The 23786-nt window shown below is 39.0% G+C and overlaps 1 protein-coding gene across 1 annotated transcript in view; it reads right to left on the bottom strand.

Annotated features, from left to right (window-relative positions):
• The window catches only part of PARD3B (par-3 family cell polarity regulator beta), a gene marked incomplete at both ends in the record, with an annotated part of 412476 nt that overhangs the window by 273183 nt on the left and 115507 nt on the right, over nucleotides 1-23786 (bottom strand). The window contains one exon of the mRNA XM_082001608.1: nucleotides 6054-6225. Coding sequence (XP_081857734.1) covers nucleotides 6054-6225 — 172 coding nt within the window. The remainder of the gene's footprint in view (nucleotides 1-6053; nucleotides 6226-23786) is intronic.

Below are 23786 nucleotides of genomic sequence, written 5' to 3'. Positions count from 1 at the left end.
GAAAGGGTATATTAAATAGAAAGCAACAAGAAAGAAGTATATGGCAAGGGGCAAACAATCATTTAACTGTTATTAGTAACTTCTCTAATGATGACTTTCATAAAGATTGGTTCGTCTCTATATTGGAACACATTCATATGGAAGCAAACAGTAGACAAGCATTCGCAAACAAATGTTGCAAAAAATGTGTAAAACTACACTGGTTTGGTTTCTTAGGAAAAATAAAGGGTGATCTACTACCTCAAGTTTAAGTGTTGGTTTTGTCTTGTTTTAACTTGAACAATTTCAAACTATCAATCAGCCAAGCTTAGCAGGCTCATTTTCAACCTGAAATACATATTTTGCCATATTGCCTCAGAGCTAATAGTACTGTAGAGATTTATAAACACACATACACACTCCTTTGTCTTACCTAGCACTAGGGTGTACTGGCAGAGACTGCGCTATAGCCTTCCAGTATGATATTATACTATAACCTTTCAAAACCTTCAGCTGCAAATATTTAGCTTACTAAGTGGATCAGTCTGCCTTTTTTTTTTTTTTTAAGAGATACCTTTGAAACTAGCTATACATCATAACAACATACAAGTACTCACAGAAATAGCAATGTCACAAAATTAGTAAAATATACAAAAATCTTACAAAAAACACTGATATTGGATAAAGTGTATCAAAAAGCAGTGTGGGCTTTTGTGATAGAATTTATTCCATCATTCTAACTCCCATTCATCAGCATCCCCCAAAACCTTCCTTGAGGCAACAAAAGGCTGGAAATGAACATCTCTGCTAGAGAGCTACTGCAGGAAAATGTGTAACTTGTGATGGAAAAATATTCTTCACCCTACTTAACATATTTTCATGGAGATACCCCCTTGCTCCAAAATAAGGCAGATTAAACCAACTGCAAAGGGAATGGAGACAAAGGGAATAACTGATGAGAAACAATCTTTAGGGAAATCAGAGGCAGAGGGGCTATTAAAAAAAAAGCGGGGTTCTTTGGTAACCAACTATGCACAGTAATTTATTATCTGCACTACTACTCAATTCTTGGGTATGGGGAAAGGAAGGAAAGACTGGTTTGTTTTCTAAATGGGCAACCCAAAGACAGAGAAATGCATGGAAATTTTTTTTTTTTTTTTTTTTTTTTTTTTACACACATTATCTTTACAGAAAGCATTACTATATTCTTTTGCTGCAATATAAAGATAAACTTTAGCTATGCTGCTGCAAAGCTCATTTCCATGAATCAAGGACAACTAAGAAATACCAGGCTTAAGTCAGGAGGTCAAAATATACCAAGCCTGCATTCTGACTGAAATGAAAAGTTATCTTCAAACATTTAGCTTCCCTGAGCACAGAAACCATTTGTTTTAGGAACACAAGTAGACTTTAACTGATCATCACAATTCTTTAAAACCAGATTAAACTGAATGCTGCAGAGGAGAAAAATCTATCAAGTGCAGTGTCATCCTCACAACACCTATGACAAACAGCACATGACAACATTTAATACCACTATTATGAGAACAGCCTTCCAATGCAGAAAAAGAGAGTAAAGTCATATTTGCTTAAGGAAATACGGAGTATTGCCTCAAACCACAGAACGCAGCATGTGCTTCTACAATGCATTTCTTCTGAAACTTAACGATTCCAAAATGTTAATTTTCCCTGAATCATACAGGACAGAATTATTATATGCACGTAGTACACTCAATGTACTGACAAATATCAGAATGCTCAGCCAATAAACTGACATTGCAAGATTAAGATGAAAAGGATAGCTTTTATGAAAGAAAAAGTGTCTTTTCTGCTTACTCTGAGACAGCATGTATGGTGTATAAAAGCATTAACAACATTTGGTTTATAAAATGAATAGTTTCAGTTCATATCTGTTTAAAAAAAACCAAAACATAATCATGTGGTTTCCTCTGTATTTAAAAATAAAATGTCTGTATATCCACAGTATCTCAACACCAACTTGAAAGAGGACTAACCAAATATATGCTGTTTAAAATGCCCCCAAGCCTACTTACAATACTTCCACTTCAAAGCAGACAAGAAATAGAATTCTTTCTGAGGTCTGAAGTCTGAGCACAGAAAGGGATGGCATCTGTATCCTGGAGGTAACAATTTAAGTCCTGTCAGGCCTATCAAGGGAGAAACTTCCAAAGACTCCTGGAAGAAACCTTTTCTTCAATTCTCTTGGCAGTTTCTTAGTTTGAAGTCCAACAGAAGCATCTCTGTTGACTGACTTAGCAACCCAAACACATAAGGCCTTTCAAACTAAACGACTGTTTTGAACAACCTCATGACACATGATTTAAGCTAGAGCAAGCCCAAGAACACAGGAATATATTAAGCTGATTAAGTATATTCTCTATCTGAAGCCCCTGAAACATCTTCAAGGAAATTCCACAAGAGTGCAAGTAACCTTTCCCAAATGTCAAAAAGACGTGGCCACAGCAGCAACGACTGCATCAAAATAGAAAATCAAAATTTTCTAGGCTAATACTCTTATTATCCTGTACTAGACCTGATGAGGGTTGGAGCATTCCCAGGTAGCAATCTGTTTTCAGGAAATAAATGTCCACTGTGAAGACACTACATAAAGTGTCCAGAATTGAAAGAACTGACTGTTCAAAAGCACAAGTGCCTCAACATAGCTTGAACTTCAACTATCATTGCCATTTGTAAGTTTATTTTAGAGGAGAGACTGTAATCAGCCATTCCAAGCACCATTTGCACCCAAGTAGTCTTCCACTTGCCTAGAACGTTAATCAGATGGGGCGTTGTGTGCGCGCGTCTGTGTGTATATATATACACAAAAAGATCTTGTTCTCAGATTCACTATAAAGCAAAGGCATGCAAATTTTGAAATACCAAAGTAAGACCTTTCAGTGAGAAAAGACACTTGCCTTAGCAGTGAAAGCTTCCAAAGGGAGGAGTTAAACTTCCGTAGTTTACAAGTGAATTTTATAACCTGCTATTAATAACTGTTTAAGCAATTATTTATCTAACCTCAATTTTAACTAAACACTAATAAAGGTACAAACTCATTAAGAAGCTAAATTTTACTGTATTGGCCAACAAAGTAACCTAATTGTATCTGCTTCCCATAATGCTTATACTTGGAAAACAGCTTCAGGAATCTTCAACCCAATTACCAAAGAAAGGGAAATAGAAGAATAATTAAAACAACAACAACAACAACAAACCCAAGCCATCATGGAGATACCTACACATACTTCAATTTTTTTCCTACCTTAGTATTCAGAAGTGACAAGTAACACTGAATACCGTCTGTCTTCCTCCAGGCAAAATCATGACTACTTAACACCAAGGAGAGGAGCAAGAGAAAGAAACAACTAAATTTGTGTGCACTCGACCATAATCTATCAAATCAAGCAAATGAAACAGAGCCAGCCGTGAAGGCATTTCCAGCTCAAAGGGACATGTCCATAAAACGGATCCTCCATAAATAAATTAGTGCTCGCCTTCCTGCACATGTGGACTGAAAAGGAAAAAACAAACTGACATCACAAAACACCCAAAAGGCTAAACCTCTTACTCCTTTCCTGTTCCATTACCTACCATGCAGGGCAAACCACTAGAAAAGAACACTAAGCTATTAGATGCAAAAGGAAACCAGAATGGCCAGTAGCATGCTTACACATGCACAGAAAATTACAAGATGGCTTATGAGGGCCAACATAACTACAAACATTAAAAAACTCAGATAGTTCAGCTAGTTTAATTGAAAAGCTTTATAAGAAATTTAAAACTCTCCTACTAAAAACAAAGCACGTGTACTGGCATGTTACATACTTGAAAAGTTATAATGACGCGCTAGTGTTGTGTGTCAACCAAAACTGTCCTTCTAGTTCTTCATTTACTTTTCAATTTTATTACTTCATTAACTTTTCACGTTGCCTCTAGTGGAAACAGGGACATCATTTAAGGTTGGGGACTTGTACATGAAACATAAAGGCAAAAATTAAGTCTGAAGAACTGTAATCCATGATGTAAAATCCAGAAGAGAAAACAATTAAATTGCAGAGTGCAGACTGAGTTTGTAGGACTGACAGGTAGAAAATCTTTCATTTACCTTGTAAAATAAAACAATCTGAAAGAGACTCAGTGAGACAAACACATTATATTTATGTTCTTTATTTTAAGAAGCAAGCATCCATGTAAACTTCAAATATATATTAGTATTGCACTGAAAACTAAATAGAACCCTAATTGACTACTCTTCTCATGTTATGTTTCATCTCCTTTACACTGTATAGGAGAAGGATTCCACAAATGCTATGAAAACTTAACTACCTGCTAGCTTACTGGTGAGCTCAAGAGCTCTAGCATTTAACTGTTTTACATTAAATTGTGTGAAATGGAAATAGTCTTCTCTCCAACCCTAAACTTATGTACAACCATATACTAGACAAACCACTTTAGTATTTTTAACTAGGGCTCAGAAGTATATGGAGAACAATTTCTACTTTCTGAAACATGCTAAAAATGCATTTACACAGTGTTATTTAAAAATATGCAATAAGTGAAGTGGCAAACCATTCAACCATTAGACCTTTAGCCACAAACTTTTCCATACCTCACGCTTGCCAAAAACACAGTTGAAACACATACAAGTTATTGCAAGACTCAGTCTTTGCCCAAGATTTTTCACTATGAGAAATTCCTGTGTGTCATTAAACATAGAAAGATATTTTTCTATATTCTAGAATACAGAAAAAACTGAAGTGATCCATTAACACAGAAATTTGAATCTAAAAGTTTCATGTGGCTTCAATTTCAGTATTTTCTACGTCAGGTACAAAAAATGAGCACTTCTCTTAGAAGTTACACAGTCTCATCCATTGAGTTTTATTACATATTTTATTTTAGTTCATCATTTTGGTTAAACAGACTTTTCCTTTAAAAATGCAATGCAAACAACAGACAAGTGAACATTCAATTTCTGAAGTTGTAATCAGATTACTCCATGAGAGCACAGAACTAGAGGTAGTATTTCTATCTGTACCCCACCTGCTTGCACTCAGAAATTTTACTGCACACCATTAGGAGCCTATCAGCAGTACTCAATACTACATAGCGAGTTGGATGATGAGCTTTGGTGGAATTCATTTGCTAAATGCTGTCAGTGTACAATCGCTTTACAGGCAGAGAGTAAGACGATTCACCTTCAATCTGTTTTTGAAAGCTTCTGTATCTACTATCTAGGCAACAGCTTAGCCTGCTCTCAACCCAAGAAAGTATTTAAAACTGCTTTGTGTTCAACGTACAAGACTCTCCCTCTTTATAATTGGAAACCAGTGTCTGAACTCTTGGCCTTCCAGGCACACTGAAACAACACAGGGGGACCAGAGTTGCAGCACTTCACATAGTACCCTCTGATGTAAGAGGGAATTAAGCAGAAGCTCTCCTAATCACAGTTTGCTCACCTGAAAGTCAGACATGCAAATAGACTCTGCTGTACAACTTTTTCAAAGGCAAAGAGCTGAACTGTTTGCCACCAGCATCTCCTCCTTTCTACCTCCCATCCCCAAAACAGGGCACTAGCTCAGAGAGTTAGTAGAAGTATTTGCACAAAGCAGTTTTATACTCATTGAATCCAGGCTCCTCAACAAAAAAGCTGAGAATTTTTTTTCAATCACTTTGTTATATGAAAATACTTTGCATAGGTTTAATCTCTTCTGCTCTCAGAAGATTACAATGAAGGATTATCAGCAACCCACACAGTCAAGGAAAGGAGAAAAAAAAGAGACCCCAGCTGTATGGATGGGCATAACATACAGCAGGATACAAGGATCAGGTGCAAATTTGCCATGCTCAGTTGCATTCTTCAGCATCAATTGTTGAAAAGTGCAACTTTTGTCATTACAATTGTCTCCACTGAATTGCAAGGCAAACAATAGGGTGCTAAAAAAATTATTTAATTACATAAAATCGGACTACAGACATACTCAGAAAGAAAAAAGAAATAAGAAAGTGCTATATATTGGTAAAAAAAAAAAAAACATGCAAGATATACATACCCAGTTTTAGGGCAGAAGGAGTCACTTCAATCTCGCCACCAATCGGCTGAAAGGCAGCCAGCTGAGCCGCCACCTCCGTCTCAAAAGAGTCTGGGCTATTTCTGTCTGTCAAATTGCCATTGGTGCCATCAGTCTTATGGTGAGTTTCTTGTTCATCATAAACAGCAATCAGCTATCAAAACAAAATATAATACAGTTTGTATATTTAAAGTACTCCCAAACCTCACTTTTTTTAAAGCAAAACTTTTTAAAGCAAAATTTATCTTTCATTGGACTACAAAAATAACAATCTTATTTCAGAACAGCTAACAATAAACATACAGATTCAGGAAAGCATGTACATTTGTGTTTAAATACATTGACTTCAATATGACTTAAGTATATGCTTCTGCACTGCCCTGTGTTGACACGTTTTTCTGAGTTAGCAAACTGCCATTAGTGAGCATTTTACATTGTTCCAAAACATTTAGAGATGAACATGCTTAAAAACACAGAACAGCATTTAATTCTTGGGGGTGGAGGGTGTTATTATTTTTAAAAATTTAGTGGTACTGACTGACACACTGCACAAAGGTAACACAACCACGGAAGCTCTACTGAGTGAGCAGATACATGTTTTAGTTATAAGCACATGACAATTACATTCCAAGGACAAGATACATCCAGCACAGTGACAGAGTGAGGAGCTTCCCTAATTGCCCAACCTGTGCCTCCGTAAGGATGAAAGTCTCTTACTCCCGCTAGGTACACATACACACACAGGCCTGCCCACCATGTACCTACTATCTCCTCCCACTCCTCCTGCAAGCTTATGCTAGATACATTGTTTCTGAAAACTGTCCCTCAGTCACAGACTCTCCCACAACTGCAGGCCCACAGGAAGGTCAAGATTAAGCAACAACCAACTGCAGAGTCTGCTGTCCAAACTCACATTAATGTTGACATGAAAATGATAAAGAACACCAGAAAATCTTTTTTTGCCTCAGTTAACCTGGCCTTTCACAAGGATCTTCCTTTTGGTCCCTACTTATACAAAGTGATCAGATAATGTGTATACAGCTTCATCAACAAGTAACTTGGATATGTGTGGCTGGGTGTAAATTGTGTTACAGTTCCAGGAAAACAGTTAACTGTGTCACAGTTCTGGGAAGACAAACAAACAAACATACTAATTCCCAATGAACCTAAACAAATTAGAAGACTTGCTGTTCTCAATCAACAGGACACTTGAGACCCCAGAGACTTCCCAAGAGGAGAGGAGATAACAACAGCAGTTCAGCACTTTTCCTGCCCCGCTATCTGACACGGCATAGTTCTTGTGCCCTAAAATGACAAACACTGCCTAATAGCATTGTACAAGATAACTTCATCTTACGGTGCTCTTTTATTTCAATTTTTCTAAACTCCTTAAGATTATCCTGAAGTTTTTCTTGGCTAATCCTGAAAAAGACCACAATACACACAACTGGTTAGGTGATACCAAGATACACACAGAAATAAGTTTAAAGGATTTATTTACTACTCTCTCTCTGCGTTATTTTAAGGTATGCATACACACTCTCCCTATAAAAAAAATTAGTACATCCAATCTCCTCTGACACTTCCAAGACCTATGTCAAAAACTATATCCTAGGATAAGTAGTATACTGAAACAAAGAGACAAACATTTAAAGGAACTCATTTGCCTAAGGGAAGAAAAGAATGTATGAGACTGAAAAGAAAAAAAAAATTAAAAGAAACATCCTGAAGTGTTCCTAAGGAAGAAACTGACATTTTCAGGTCTGCTACTCATTTATAATTTGTTTGCTAGAAATGTGTCAGCTCATATTTACCAATGCATACTTCAGACACACACAAAACCCCTTAAATAATTAGGTAGAAAACTTGCTCTCCTTCTCCACATGGAGCCCGTTTCATTTCCACGGCCACACAAACAGCTCTTACAATATACAACTTGTTTTTTATTTGTCCAAAGCATATAGGAAAGACTAATTCCAGTAACAAAGACAACTGCCTTTGTATCTTATTCCTGCATTGCAGGGAAACTACCCAGGTGGTCACACTGCATTCACCACTAACCATCACAATGCCCCACAACTACATACAACCAAAATGGCTGCCTTAGAGCCAGACAACAACAGATCACAGCAATTTTCTCTAGTGCCAAGGAAAAAAAACCTCTGGTGTCTTTTGTTTGTTTCTGACATTACTACTCATGTTTGTGTTATTATGGAAGCTCATCATGATTCAAGAAGTTCCACAACTGCTGCCCACAAAGAGGTTTACTTTCTCAATCTCACTTTTGCTGTGGAAAATTAATTTTCAAGAAAGAGGCTGTTACTAATTAAGAGGAAATTTGAGATTGTGTAGGCCCCATGGCACTGAAAGCACTTTAGGTAATAGTAGGATACAAAGTTCACTTGAGCATTTACAATGTAGAGTAAATGGAGCTCAGCTGTAGTTTGATGGGAATAAACAAGTGAATTCCTCAGATGGACCAAGCTGAGTTTCCCCATGGTTTCACACCCTAGCATATTAAGTGCTATATTACGTTCCAATGCTCTACACTTACTGCTCTAGGATGTTGAAGAGCCCAAAAGTAAGGATTGCCTCAAAAAAATTAGATAAACTGATGGAAAAGTCCAGCAAGAACTGTTAAACAGAAACATGAAAGCACTACCTCAGACTCAAAAGCCCCCAAAATATGTAGCAGTAAAAACCAGAACGGTAAACCAGAAGAACACCGATGTTCTAAATTACCCTATTTCTATATGCTTTCTTCAAGTATTTTCCACAGGTTGCCAGCTGAGACCAGAGCAGCAGCCTGGCCTACACTGCCACTCTTGCTGGCTCACATATATTACAGCATTATCGCATACTTAGGTTTATAAGCAGCATACGTTCCCCTCATTCTCCTGAAGTTTGAATGAAACTTCAGCAAAAATAATAATAGAAAGTTATTTTGTCAGACAAATAAGGTCACGGACAGACTTCTGATACCTGTAAGATATGGTAGCTTACCCACCAGTCAAGCCCAGAAAGGCAGACTGCATTATGGCTACACCACAGTAACCTCACCGGCTCCCTGGGGCGGATGCTCCTACTCCCAGCCCCAGCGCGCCACCTTCTGAGGCAGGCGGCCATGGCCGGCGGTCAGGCGGTCACGTACCCACTGCTCCTTTTAAAGCGGTCCGGGCCGCCCGGGCCAATCAGGAATAGGGACACCTGAGAGCGGCCGCGCGGCGGCGAGGCGCGGCGGGATCCGGCCGGCGGCGCCGCCGCCGCTGTCCCCGGGGCTGGGGGCGCTTCCCCCGCCGCTGCTTCCTCCGAGGGCCGAGGGAGCTCTGCATCTGTGCCGCGTGGCTGAGGGGTTCAAATGACCCGCTCTGCAGAGGGTCCAGGTTAAAGTAAAGTTTTGGTCGTAGCAACAACTTTGTTGTGTCATTGTTCCACCAAGCTCCCTAAAGCACCTGCCGTAGCATTGGGTGACACTTCCCAAGACCTAACAGGTTACAAGTCAGACTGCCTTGGTAGCTGGTCAGAAATGAGTCTGGTTCAGGCAAAATGACATACAGAAATCACGGCGTCTGAAAGTGGATAAACCCCCCAGGTCTTCACCTCCTTAATTACATGGAAGGATTGCAAACGGTTTGAAGATCGTATCACTTCCGCTTTCCTTCACCTCTGGAGAAGGCTCAGCAGACGGGGACATGCACGTCGGCTCCTCTCCTCCCGCCTCCCACTGCCGAGGCAGGAGAAAAACGCACCTCCGCCACCACCCCGTGCCCAGCTCCCGCCTGATCCAGGCCAGCGCTGCACCGCCGTACTCCGAGCGGGCGCGGGCAGGGCACGGGCGCCAGCCGACAGCAGGCAAACACACCCGGGGTCCGGCCTGGCAAATGGCCGCAAGAAGATTTCTCAGCACCGAAAGGCACAGGCCTCACACTCACGTGAAAGTGGGGGAGCTTCCTACGGCTGTCGCTCCTCACACGACTTCAGTGAAAAGCCTGCAGTTCCCTAGTCTACACCCAGGCGCTATTTTGACAGATTAAAAAACCAAGGAAAACGTATTTCTTTACAGTATGGAACACACCATTCATTAAGTAATATGATCTAAACTCTCATTTTTTTTAGGGAGTGTGGAAAGGAGATACTTCCAGTACTGCATACGGAGGTAGCAGAGATGCAACGCCCTTCCTCGCCAATGAAATAAACAGCCATTTGTCTTCCCAAATGTTTATTCAGCCGGGAACTCCTCAGGACTGCAGTTGCAGGAGCACCTTAGTGGTAGCAATTCTATCATTATAAATACACTGCTAATCAATCAATGCGTTCGTTATAAATATCAGCCTCAGCCTTCCAAAGGGAATGAATACAATTAAGGTTATGTAAATTAACTATTCAAAAAATAATTGTAGTAATTGACTTCTCATTTCCAGTATGGAAAATTCTTTAATTGGAACAGACTGCAAATCTCTTCTAATGGAAAAGAACTTCAGGACACATTAAGAAATCCCCCACAAACATTTCACGAAAACAACATTGCTTGCAACACTGTTTTTTTTCTTTACCAGTTCAATACATTTAAATACTGAGAGTTCAGTAGGTCAGCTGATTTTTATTTTTAAAACAAAACCACATCTAAATATTACCCTAGACATTTGCAAACTGTAAAAGCTATGCTAGTACTCTGTTGAGGTTTTGTACACTCACTGTACTTAAACACCTCTTTTTTTTTTTTTTAGAATTTCTTTAAAGAACATATTTACTATAAAAGAAATCTATGTATTTCTATATAGTTAAAATGGTTCTAACCCCAGTATTGCTGTAATCTCTATTAACTACCTACCAGTTAGCTAGACAATCAATAAACCATCAAAACTTAGCACTTAGCTGTCATTTTTGATTACTAAACTCCTCCCTACTTATATTGATGTAGTCACAACATAAGGCAGCAATAATGAACAGTGATATTTTATTAGCATTTTTGTTGGTAAGTGGAAAATTCACTACACGGCTATGCAGGCAAATTTTAACTTTGTATGGTGTCCTATGGTAACAGCTCTTTCAGTGTTTTACTAATAATTCAACTGCAAAGCTTGCAGAAAATTACAAGATTACATAAAAATTGAGTGACTACATTCCCCAACACACAAATTCAATTAGGATCAATCCTCATATCCAAAATGGTGGATAAACACCAATAGTGCACAATGATGTTACTGAGTGAAAGGGACCGAGCACAAAGCAGCAGCATGTTTTACTCCAGGGAACCACGGGCCACTAAGATACAGAAAACTGGTGTAATGTTGCATTTAAAAATGCCCACAAGACAAAGTGTTCCCATATCCCTGTTCCCATGTGAAACGTTGCGCTTTCCAGGGGCTCTCAGTCCTTCCAAAACTAGTGGCACTCTACTCCATAAGCCCAAGCTGCAGCTGCAGAACCGTGTTCGAGCACCGGGCTTGTACACATACACTGCAGCCACGCTTCACTGTGTACTGGGACATACACCATACACAAGAAACACAAAGGAAGTCCTTCCAAATTAAAATTGCAACAGTTTTGTTTTAGTGCTTACTAATTAAGCTCAATTAAATACAAACAATTTTGTGGAGTTCAGAATTTCAAAGAAAAACATTCCCACCTTTGAGCAAATAGCAGAACTTGACTCATCTTCCTTTATAAGGCACTTGTCTGTTAAACCAGAAACAGCTGACTTTCCATTGCCCTATACACCATTTTAAATAAAAGGTTTTGTAATTATTTCTCTCTTCAAACTACACTTCCGACAACTAGATTACTGTTAATAAGGTTAAAACCTGTATATTTTAATACCTTTTCTGTACCCAATTAAAATAGACAACACTATTTCCTCTCTGACCCCAAACACCAGGCATATACACAAAGTACTAAGGAATGGCAAAATAAAAGCTTGCTTGCAATTAAATTAATCAGCTTTCAATTACTGTCAGGATAAAATCACTAAGAGAAGTTCTCAGTCATAGGCTAGCATCAGTACACGATTGAAAAGATGCAATTTTCAACAGCTGGAATGATATACTCAACACACAAAAAGGAATTAAATGCTGAACTTGCATTAAAAGTTTCATTCAAGTTGGATGAAAATTTTTCCTCTTAGTTTTTTCACAATCAAAACTTTATTTACATTCTTCTCTCACTATGGACAATAAAAGGTAGTAAAAGTGCCCGTTTCTTCAAGACATTTGTTTCCTGTTCAGATGATCCCTGTCCATGACTTCAAATGCTCATTTAAGAGAGAAGCCTGTGATTTTTTTTAATCATAGCTAGACTTCTGACAGCCAGTGCTCCTGGGGGAGTCATTACTAGTTACTTATAAAATAACGCAGAAAAAAAATCTCCCTTTTTTGTGTCAATTAATAAAAACTTTTCAAACAAAGCACTCGCATCTCAACAAAGAGCTGTCAGGAGGGGGTGAATGAATAGCTCGGTGACCATTTCATCAAGCTCTGTGACATAAGGAGAAGCGATGGCTCAAGCTACAGCAGAAAATGAAGTTCACCACAGCATCACATTACCTTGCTCTCTGATCCCTCAATTTGGTATCTGTGGGATTAATCTTGTATTTATCCCTACGCATACATAACAAAGAGGTAGAAAGACACATAGTGTTTCTATGTAACACACTGATACCAGAATACAGCAAAGTTCAAAATAAATTTAAAAAAAAAAAATTTTAAGTATCAAAACAACTGCAGTTCTCCCCAGGTGCTTGCACCTGCAAATGACCAGACAGAGGGAGAACAGCTGCAGGTGACAGCAGCCTGCATACGACATGCAAAAAGGGGAAAAAGGGATCCTTTCCTCTGTTGGTTTTTTCCTCCCTCCTTTCTTTTGTCAAGGTTATGTATTTGGCCAGGTCAGTTCTTTATTCCAGCCATCTAAGACACTCAAACACCAACACAAGACAAAAGCAAAGTTACTTCTCTAGCCAGCAGTTTGCACCAGGCCATCTGAAGTTCAAAATCTGACATCTACTTTGAGGCTGCTATGGCCTGACTTTCCTCTTTCCCCAGCCCCCAGTTTCTACTGCTCCTTCACACAAGGGCTACAACTTGCTAGATCCACGGTGAGTCAGTTCAGGGAACTGAACGAGGAAGCAAAGCAATTCCCCATCCTCCAGCTGCTTCAGCTCTGTGAACCACACAAAGCAAACTTCTGTTGACACAACACTGAATTAACATCTCCTTAGACTACCATTGTCTGTAATCTTACAGTAGTGACATTATCTCTCTTCTCTAACGAAGATGGACCAATGTTTGTGCTCCCACTCCCAGGACAACACACTAGAGCGCTGTGCACACGTGTCATGAAGTCTGAACACAACAGCAGGAATGACATTTCTGTAGTTCTCTCAAGGAGTTAATCTTCATAACAGAAACTCTTCTACGGGCATGGGTTATACTTTTAGCTTATGCCCACAAGGGATCAAGAACACTTTAGATCAAGGCAAGAAGACCAAGAGTAAAGCATACCATATGTTGAACAAAAAAACCAACTCAAAGCCACTGTGGAAGTTGTCTCTGAACTCCACAGACTCATTAATGTAAAATCAGATTTTATATATTACCTATGAAAGACTCCTGTTCAAATGGTTAAAAGATTGTAAGACTGGTAACAGTGCAACATAGACAGAACTAAGGTAATTAGGGTACCTAAAAAATGGGTGAAAGTATAATTTAATTTTTCAATTTAAAACTTTCCTGGAGCTCTTCAGCTTTTATTCAATGTTCTTTTTCTTTCAAGGTATATACGGATAAGTATTTGAAATGGTATTCTTGCATAATAGTTTGCCTTGGAATTCCTTTAACTTAAAGTAAAGGCTGTCAAGGAAAAATACCAATATACACACCATATGGCAGGCTTCCTTCACACCTACATATGAAAGCAAATTACAGATACATTACATGAAAGCTATGGTGATTAGCTCATCTTGTTTACCTACATGCCAAAACTACATACACCAAAGTATCTTCCCAAAGACCACCTGACACCTTTCCTTCCCTTATTATTCAGATTTCTTTTGGTACTGTCTAAAAGTGGCCAAGAAAAGAATCCTACTACACACAGTACAAACACTGGTAGTCTCTGCTCTCAAAACTTTTCAAGGATACGAGGAAAATACGAAATAGGAAGAGAAGCAGCATGCCTAAAAAAAGAGAGACCAGACCCAGCCCAAGTCCCAGCTCTTCCTGGCAAAAGGGGAAGGAAGCACTGTGCCGGCAGCAGGGAGGGATCCTTACCCAAGTGGCAGTGCAATTGTTTTGGCACAACCTAAGGGACAGGGCAGAGGACAAAACGAAGAACTGAGGGTGGAATATGAGGCCAAGACTCACAGAGCCCTGCAGGATTTATTTCAGTTTAAATGCACAGGGCCACTGCAGGTCCTCAATACTGCCAAATGCTGCAAATGTTTGTATTTCACCATAGATGAGCACCATGGCAAGAGGTGATACTTTAAATACTCATTTTCTTCATAAATTAAGCTGAGATTTTCAAATTATCACTAAGCCGTAAAAGATTGTCCAAACAGCAAGATACGAACTGTTTCCAGTCTTCGCATTTTCATCAGCAGATCTACTTCCCAAGAAACTTGGAGTTCTTCCTCTTGCCCATCACTTACTACATCTAAAAGAGAATTAATTAGAAACAGCCATACATAAAGAAAGGACTGCATGTTAACCCTCTGGAGGTCCCTTCCCCAGCCCTCCGGCTGTGCTTGTGCTGTGGCACTGTTAGTTACCCAGTGGGGTTTGTTTGCTGAAGAGCTACGCTGACTGCGCTTATTTGAATTTATTAGATTTGTGGTTACTGAGATCACAGTCATGGGAAGGGGTTCAAACTCTCCACTGACCAAAACTTCTGGACCACTTTGTTACTACAAGTCTTGCACTTAGCTCTCAAGTCTTGTCACTGAATTTGGGTAACTAGCTAAATTTATGAACCTGAGTTTACAGAACTCTACGAGTTTCTTAACAGCCTGCTCTAATTTCTCTTGTGGCTTTTGTTGTTTGGTGGCGTTTCGGTTTTTTAATTGATATTTTGGGAAGGTCCTCAACTATTCTACAAAGGTTAAAAACAACTGTATTAAGAAATCATGCCTGAGAAAACCCTTTTGTGCATACTTTTCAGGAAGTCTAGCTGCTGTTTTGTGTGTGATCAAATCAAAAGATATCCTTATCTTCCTGTTATTTCCCTGTAGCTGAACTGGCAGGTTTTGGTGGTTTTTTGGTGTGGTTTTTTTTTTTCCTCCCCAAAGGTCATGACAAAAACAAAAGATCTATCTGATGATGAGACCTTATATACTACTACTTCCTGTCCAATCTATTCCTTCATGGGCACACGCGACTGTACTTGAAACAATACAGCTGATTGGGTACTTAACATTGATATTTGTGGCAAAGTTTGATGAGCCCTTCAAGCATGACTGAGATGTAATTTTTTAAGCCACTTAGTAACTACTTGAGAGCTGTTATGGCGATCCATAGTAACAATACAGACATTCCTTGAGGGTTGGCTCTGGGTAGCTTCCCTGACAGATATAAATGCTAGTGCTAAAATGTCAAGGATTTGTAATTATGATGGTGGATGCATAAAACACATAAAACAAGCCTTATTAGGGTTGATTGAAGTAAATATACCAAAGGACATTCCTCCTTTCTTCTGTAAAAGATTCATGTTCAATGCTATTTGTAGCCTGTCACACTCATTATGTTTTCATGTGAAATAGCTTCTGAGTTTTGCTAGATAACAAATGCCCTTTGTTTTTATTCTTCCTCTACCCAAGTGAAAAAAACAAGTGGAAGGAAGACTGTAAAATGCAAGACTGATTATTTCCTTTCTGTTTACCTTGGAACTCAGTACTTTCACCTACATGACTTTACAGAAGATGAGCTCATTTTGGCGAGTCCACTTAAAATGACACTATAAATATGTAGATACTACTATCAAAGACTGTACTACTTACTGGAACAGTGCATGGTGTCTGAAATAAGACAGTTTATCTTCAGAAATTAACGTAACATCTTAGTTACTATATTGTTGGTAAGCATCAATAAATGTTCACTTTCATAATACAAATTATAGTACTTCTGTAGTAAGAATTATCTTACCTTAAAATACTACTTCAATGCTAAATTAACAGCTTAGTCCAATTCCACTGGCAAGCCTCCTATGGAACACACAATAAAACAAGCCAGTAACAACACAAAAAGCACTTCTTGATAGATCAAGCATCTTTGTTGAACAGAGAACCCACAGTATCACTGGATACTCCAAGCCCCACGGGGAGAGGCAAGGCAGAGCAGTGGAAAGACAGATGAGGAGAGCTCGAACTGCTCGCAATTCCTACTGCAGCACAGTCTGGTCCTGCAGCACACTCCTACTTTAGCAGGCACCTTGCCTGTCAGAAGTATTCAGCAGACCTCTCCAGCAAACTGCATTGACCTCTTCTCCCCACCTTCTCATCCCTTTCTGGATGCTTTTGAAGTCCTGGAAAAGCTGATCGGTTGTAAATATCCAGCCTGTTGGGCAGTCCCGATATAAGGCACAAAGAAATGTTGAAGTGGACTGCTGTTGAGCATTCTGTTACAGACAAAACTTCAAGATGAAACTGAGCAGCTCTTGGACTCACAAGCTTCTTCATTGCTGGGACTTTTTAACGAGGTTTCTAAGGAATCCCAAGTGGGAACAAACAAGCATCAATCCAGCCAGGACAGAATCCTATGCAAGGTGGTACTGGGCACGTGGATTCACACTTGCTAGCACCCACAGTACCCTCAGTCCTCCTGTCCAGTAGTTTCCTTCCAACTCCAACACTCATACCCTCCCTGTGCATACTTTTTGGCCCATCCGCACATGTATTTTCAGCCCATCCACATGCATGTTTGTGGACTCTCCCAAATCCCCATTAACTGTCTTTGATCACTCTGATGCCATTTAAAGCGGCTGAAACATTCACTGCTTGTACAAAGGGGGCAGAAGCTGATGGAGAAGCAAGAGAGAGGCTTCTCCCTCCTAGCTTTCCCCATTCCAGTCACATCTGGTCTGGCTATAGGAGCTCATAGGGCTGAAAGGGAGCTGGTAAAAACGAATGTAGGGAGCCCATCACCATTTCTCCTAACTGCTCTGCTTGTAACCCTCCTTAGCTACAAATGCTTGAAGAAAACATTGGCCTTTGGTTGCACTGCCAAATGTACTTGCAGTACCAACAATGTTTACTTGTTCTCTCTTTTCTCTTCTACTGCCTCAATTGCACACAATGGATACAGAATTTAAGGAAGCAGAGTCCTCCAAGGTAGCTTGTTAAGCTTCATATTATACAGACATGTGCAAATCCTCAGAAATATAAACTGAACTGTGGTGAAGAGACATTACACCATTTCAACAAGATCAGAGGGTATAATTGAAATTCTTGGGAATTTGCACGGTTCATCATACTCTGGGCAATCATTTATGATGTTAAAAAGCACTTTGTCTTTGTAACGAAGCACTTCAACTTTCATATCTTTTCCAGCTTAACAAGTAGGGCCCACAGAACAATTGAGGTTGAAAGGGACCTCTGGAAGTCACTGGTCCAGTCCTTCACTCAAAGTAGGGCCATGCTGGCACATAGCTGAAATTTTAAAGTTGGCTCAGGTTGCTCAGAGCCCAACCTCGTTTTGTGCATCTCCAAGGTCGAAGACTTCAGGAGTCTCTGGGCACCTGTTCCAGTGCTTGACCACCCTCATGGCGCAAAAAAAAGTCTGAGCCTTGCACATGACCACTTAATGTCCATTACCTCTTGTCTTCTCACTGTGGACTTTCAACAAGGTAGGGTGCCATCTTCTCTACACCTTCCCATTAAGTAGTTGTAGACAACCGTAAAATCCCCCTTTACCCTATGAAGTTTACTCCCCTCATGTCGTGTATTTAATCCCTGATCATGTTGGTGACCCTGTGCTAAGCATGCTCCAAGTATGCCAATGTCTGTCTTGCACAATGGAGACCAAAACTGGACACAATAGTCTAGCTGTGGCCTCACAAGTGCCAAACAGAGGTGCGGAATTGCTTCCCTTGACTTGATAGCTAACCTCCTGCTAACCACCTGAATGTGCATTTTGCCATCTTAGCTGTAAAGCTAAGAAAAACCCAGATCAACTTCTACCAAAAACCCAGATCAACTTCTACCAAATCACTTTTTTTTTCTTCTCTCACTGATTTGACAGTGTGCATCATGTGCAAGAATAAGTTTTTGCTTTAGCCACAATTACACAAAGACAGCATATGAATTAGCTGTTTAGTCATGTTTAAATGGCTTTGATCTTTTTAGAGGACATTATGGGATAGGGGAATGGAACTTCGGAAGTAAAAAAAAAGCAGCACAAAAAATACTTGAATTGTAAAACCCATCAGAAAGTGTAAAACCATCTGTATGGCATAACACACACAACAACTTTCATTAGTACAGACAGGCTTGATAAATCTTGGGATGTTGCCACACGTCATACAATTCTCACACTGTGTTTCTGCCTGTGCAGAAAAACATTTCAGTATTTACAACTGCCAAGAGTCCTATTCTTACTGATGCCTAGTTTAGTCAGACTGCATTACGTGCCCTGTCTCTGACAGTTTATATGCCAGGCTCTAGAAAAGCAAAAGTAAGCTTATAAAACTGGTTGCCACCTTGAAGAGGAAAGGTCTGCCCCTAATGACAAACTCATGCTATCAATCTGCACTAGTTTGTTATTCATTCTATGAATAAACAGTATTCATAGGGGGTTATATGCATTATAATAATGCATACAATACCTCTTCGAAAAAATAGAAAATGAACACCTTTCGCCTTTCACGCAGTGACCTTATTTTCAGAAGAGTCAAGACCTTACACGCTTCAGCAGCCAAAGTCAGCTGGCCTTGACCTCGAGCAACCATGTCCCTAAAGAAAGCTCCTAAATGTCATGATCCCTCTGTGAATAAAATTTGAGACAGAGAAGAACAGAAGAAGAGGGGAGAGAAGTTTAACAAAAGTGCAACAGGAATGTCACCAAAATCCTCTGAATGTGTTTAGTAATTGGCTAGTTCACATGGCTTGTTTTATCATACTCATTAACAGAAGACTACAAAGTCAATCACTGTCACTCACAGAACTGTGGGGGTTTTTTTTGTTTTGGGGGTTTTTTGGTTGGTTTGCTTTTGGTGTTGTTTGGGGTTTTTTTTAAGGCAAACCAGTTTAAGAAGTCTACAACAACTAAAGAAGAAACCTCTAAAGTTATGCTCTCTCAGAAGATCAGTAACACACAAAATTGTGAAACATTCAGAAACTTTAAAAGAAGTGGGATGGTTCCAGACTCTGCAGTTCCAGAAATATACGTTCCCAAATGAACTACCAGAACAGAAGGACTAGAAAAAATATTTTGACTTGACATCTGAATGCACCATTACTGTGAAAACAATGAAACTAAAAGTAAAATTTCCAGAGATAGTCACAGCTCTGGCAATAACAAAAAACCCTTCAGTGACAATTACTCATTTCAGCAATCAGTTCGTAACAGACATCCTACTGCTGCCTTGCTCATTATACTCCTTAAAAGAATGATCTACATGTTATAAATTTCAGTCATATTTTACCCTAGCATTAGCTGCCCACAGCATAATTTCATGGTTAAGTTCCTTAATTTCTTAGTAAACAAATTAAATGCTGACATCATGTTCAAGATCCACAGCAAAATTAAACATACTATTTTAAGGTTTTCCAACTGAGAGTTAGAATTCAGAATACAACTGAAAAAATGGTACTGGCAAAGTTAGTAGATGTATACATACATAGCTGCTATGTTATGCATCCCTTGGACATGAATGTGTTTTCAAGCAAACAAGTCCTCACATATGTACCCTTCTACTACCTCGCTTTGGTACTTGTTATTCAAATATGAACATATCCTATTAAAACAGAATACAGAAGAAAAAATAACAACCATTTAAAAAAAAAAAAAAAATCACAACACTAGGAATGTTCTTGTCCTTCCACAACAGTATGGGATCCAAAAAACAAAACCGAAGTACATTTTCCTTAAGTGATACTATAATTGCTCATTAGATGGATTTTGACACAATCCTCATTTCCAAGGCTGAATTTCAATGCCCTATTAAGTGCAGTGTTGAACATATACTTGACATAGAGTTTTGTAACATTTAGCTATAAAAATGTGGACCGCAAGTCTCACCTCTGAACAATGATAAAAATTATCTAACATTTCTGAAGATGACTATCTTCTGTAAGAAAAGCATTGAAAGAAAAGGAAACTTTTCTGTGGTATTGAATATACCACGAAATACTGAGCATGGTTTCTTACCTACACTAATTAAACTAAAACTTTCTATTTAATGATAAGAAAAACCACTGAAGAACATGTTTAACCAAGAAGTTGAAATCAATGAACAGATTCCTATTACTCTGAAATATTGTTTTAATGTGATCTGAAGCTTTCTTTTTTGTAAAAAAGTCTTCATGCTTAGGGCATAGTTTAATTTTGATTACAGTAGTTTGAATATTCTGCAAAACAGTGATATGCCTTAGGAATAAATGACTTCAGACCATTCAGATCATTACTCAGAAATTTCAAATGTGATTTTTCAGAGAGAAGCTTGTTCGTTCATTTTCCACTCCTCATTACAAATGATAAGGGGACCTATTCACAAAGCAATGCATTTTTTTATTAAAAAAACCCAAAGAGAATGATATACCAGGCTCCAATTTCAAAAGTAAGCTAAACTACTCAATAAACAATGCAATGAGAGAGGAGCAAAATACTTTCAGATAATAGAAAATTATCCCAAAATGTTTCAGTTGTCATGAATCTTGAAATATCGTGAATATCATGAAGAGTCATCAAAACGGAAGCCACACAACTAGCCAAGTATTGTAGCCTCCTCCAGAAAAATTAACATTGCAATTCCTTGCCTTTTCTGTGCTGAGGTCTCACCAGACCCTGTAAAAGGGAATTCGTGCTTTCCCAGCTTTACTACTAGTACTCAAATGGATTCACAACAGAATCACATTTGCTTTCCTCGCTACCACGTCACCTCGTTACCTGACATTATTCTAACAGTCTGAAATATATGAACATTCAAGTTGGTAGGAAATGCTACAAAAACACCCAACATTGATTCAGTTCTTTGTCTACTTTTATGGAAGATTTTTTAAACAGATTTTTTCTTCCAGTTAAAAAAAAGTATCCTATTATGGGAGTAACATTCTTGCTCATCTGAATCAGTTCCTCCACGTGTATGGCTTTCCATTCTTCTGTGGCACACCACACACTTGCATTCAGTCCCCTCCAGGTAAGGCACACTTCCATAATAGCATGCTCTTTGAGGCTTCCTAGGCTTTATAAAACCCAAGGGGGAAAAAAAAAATCCACAAAGAAAAATTCCAGACAAGGTAACAAATATATTCACACTGCCTTGAATCCTTATCCTCCAGCCAAATTATTTTCTTTTCAAGAGACAAAGAGTGTTTTTTCACACTTAGCTGCAATCAAGTCTCAGGGGTTCCTATCCAGTGTAAGTTAAAAAGCTTTCTGTTAGTAATCCTGCAGGCAAACACACTGCAGAACTTGACACTAGTCTTTGGGAAAGTCCCCCAAAATAACTTCACTCCTGATTTAAAGATCTAGGTGCCAAAACTACTTAAAAAAACCCAAACAAAACCAAAAAACCCCACATGAAACACACTCTGCAGCAATGAATGGGAGCCACAGCTGGCAAATCCAACGATGCCCACTATCCACTTTGACACAAATTGAAGAGAGATGTTTAAGAGGCAAAAAACACTACTCCCTTCTCCCACAGTTTTCACTTTAGTCTAAAAATTAAACCAGGGCACCACACAGTCTGAGGCTGCAGACCGGCGCCCAAAGGCCAGGCTCAGTTTGGTCGCTCTTAGTGGGAGCTCCATGACCTAACACCAACACCACACCAGAACAGCGTTTCTATCAGCCTCCCGCAGAAGACGGCTGCTCAGGAGTGCATCCTCCAGGTACTCCCTGCACAGAGATTCAGGGATTTCAAAAAAGCTGAGGAACCAAAAACAATACAAGTTAATATACTCTTCAGAGACATTAAGAGGCAGAGGAGAATGTGCCCAACATCTGTTGCACAGGATATCAAAGCAGAAGTAATTGATCACTGTAGGTGGATAAAAGACATGTTTTTTTCCTGACAGTTGCATTTGAATTTAGAATTAATTTTAAGTAAGTTAGGCTAACACAAATCAAACACAAAAGACATTATAACATATGTGACAAGGGGTACACACTCTAAACAGCAGTTCTGGCCAAGTTTGTGGTACACAAACATCTATTTCTGCTCTTTGCGTTCTTCTATACATGCTGTTTAACTTACCTGGGAAAAATACACAGTTTTTAATCAAAATGAAGTTTGCAGAGCTTTGCTTCCACTCTGCTGATCCTTCCCTATGTCAGTAGTCTACTAATACCTAATTAGTCCTCGGCCTCTTGACCTTCAGGGCTTTAGCACAAGGAAGGAGCAAGAAAGGTAGCTCCATCCTCTTCCCTGGGCTCCAGTCCAAAGTTAGTGCAATAATTACTAGAAGGCTTCTGCTAGCCTTCTAGCTACTTCTCTCCTTCCATGCTTTCAGACTCTATCAAGAAACTCTACAGCTTCTGCTGACACAGCCAGAGCTCTTAGTCTTTGGACATGTCACCCCACTCCACTAGGATTATAATAATATGTACTAATCACTTCTGATCTACTCTTCAACCACAACTTGGCAGCATGGAGAGAGGTAGGCTGCTGTGTGATCTGTAAGGTAATGTAAATTAGAATAAAAAAAAGTAGCAGGATTCCACAGCCAATTCCTACTCTCCACAGGATTGCTCACAAGTAACATGTTCCTGTGAAACATTTTAAGGAAACTCAAACTATTGAAGGGGGAAAAGCCTAGAGCTAACCACATGGAGCTAGAGCTTCCTGAAGAGATAAAATGACGAGCTCCTGACAGCCGTAGCTGCCAGTTCTTGGCAAAGAGTATATCCTCATTTCAGTTTATCTAGGCAATTCAATTCAACAATAAGTTCATTCAAAATGAAAAATCAGCTGAAAACAGAAAAGCAGGGAAGCTTACTAGTCTTACTTTCTTGTAGCCTCTGTATAAAAACTAAATGCAGGAGCTGAGCACCGTTAGCACCAAGACGCTGAGAGACTCCTCCAGGTCTCACCTACTCTATCAGCTGCACAGTCTATCACGCATCATCTGCAAACTGCTTCTGTTCAACATATCAGCTTTAAATGCAAAACTCTTCCCAACACACATCCAGAACATTTCCCATTTTTTCTTAACTAAAATTCATTTTTGTCCTCCGCAGCTTTAACTGAACTTCAATTACTAAAACTAGCTTGACACAAGCCTTGAAGAAGAAACTAATATTCTACTTAATAAGAACTGTCACTCAGCATTTCCTAAGCTAAATGTAAAAATTAAGACTCTTGAATAAATGTATGCTAAGTATCATTGCATAAATATGCATATAATGCATTTTCCTCTTCATAAAAAGTGTTACGTTTAATGTAAAGACATTTAATTGGACATCAACATATTAGTTATGATCAATCACTGAAAATCAATGATTCTTTTAAATAAATGTAGAAATAAATTTAAATCAAATCCAGTTACTTTATAAATACATTTTT

The sequence above is a fragment of the Phaethon aethereus genome, assembly GCF_964289735.1.
Source record: "Phaethon aethereus genome assembly, chromosome: 6".
NCBI lineage: Eukaryota > Metazoa > Chordata > Aves > Phaethontiformes > Phaethontidae > Phaethon > Phaethon aethereus.
This window is presented reverse-complemented; position numbering and strand designations above follow the sequence as displayed.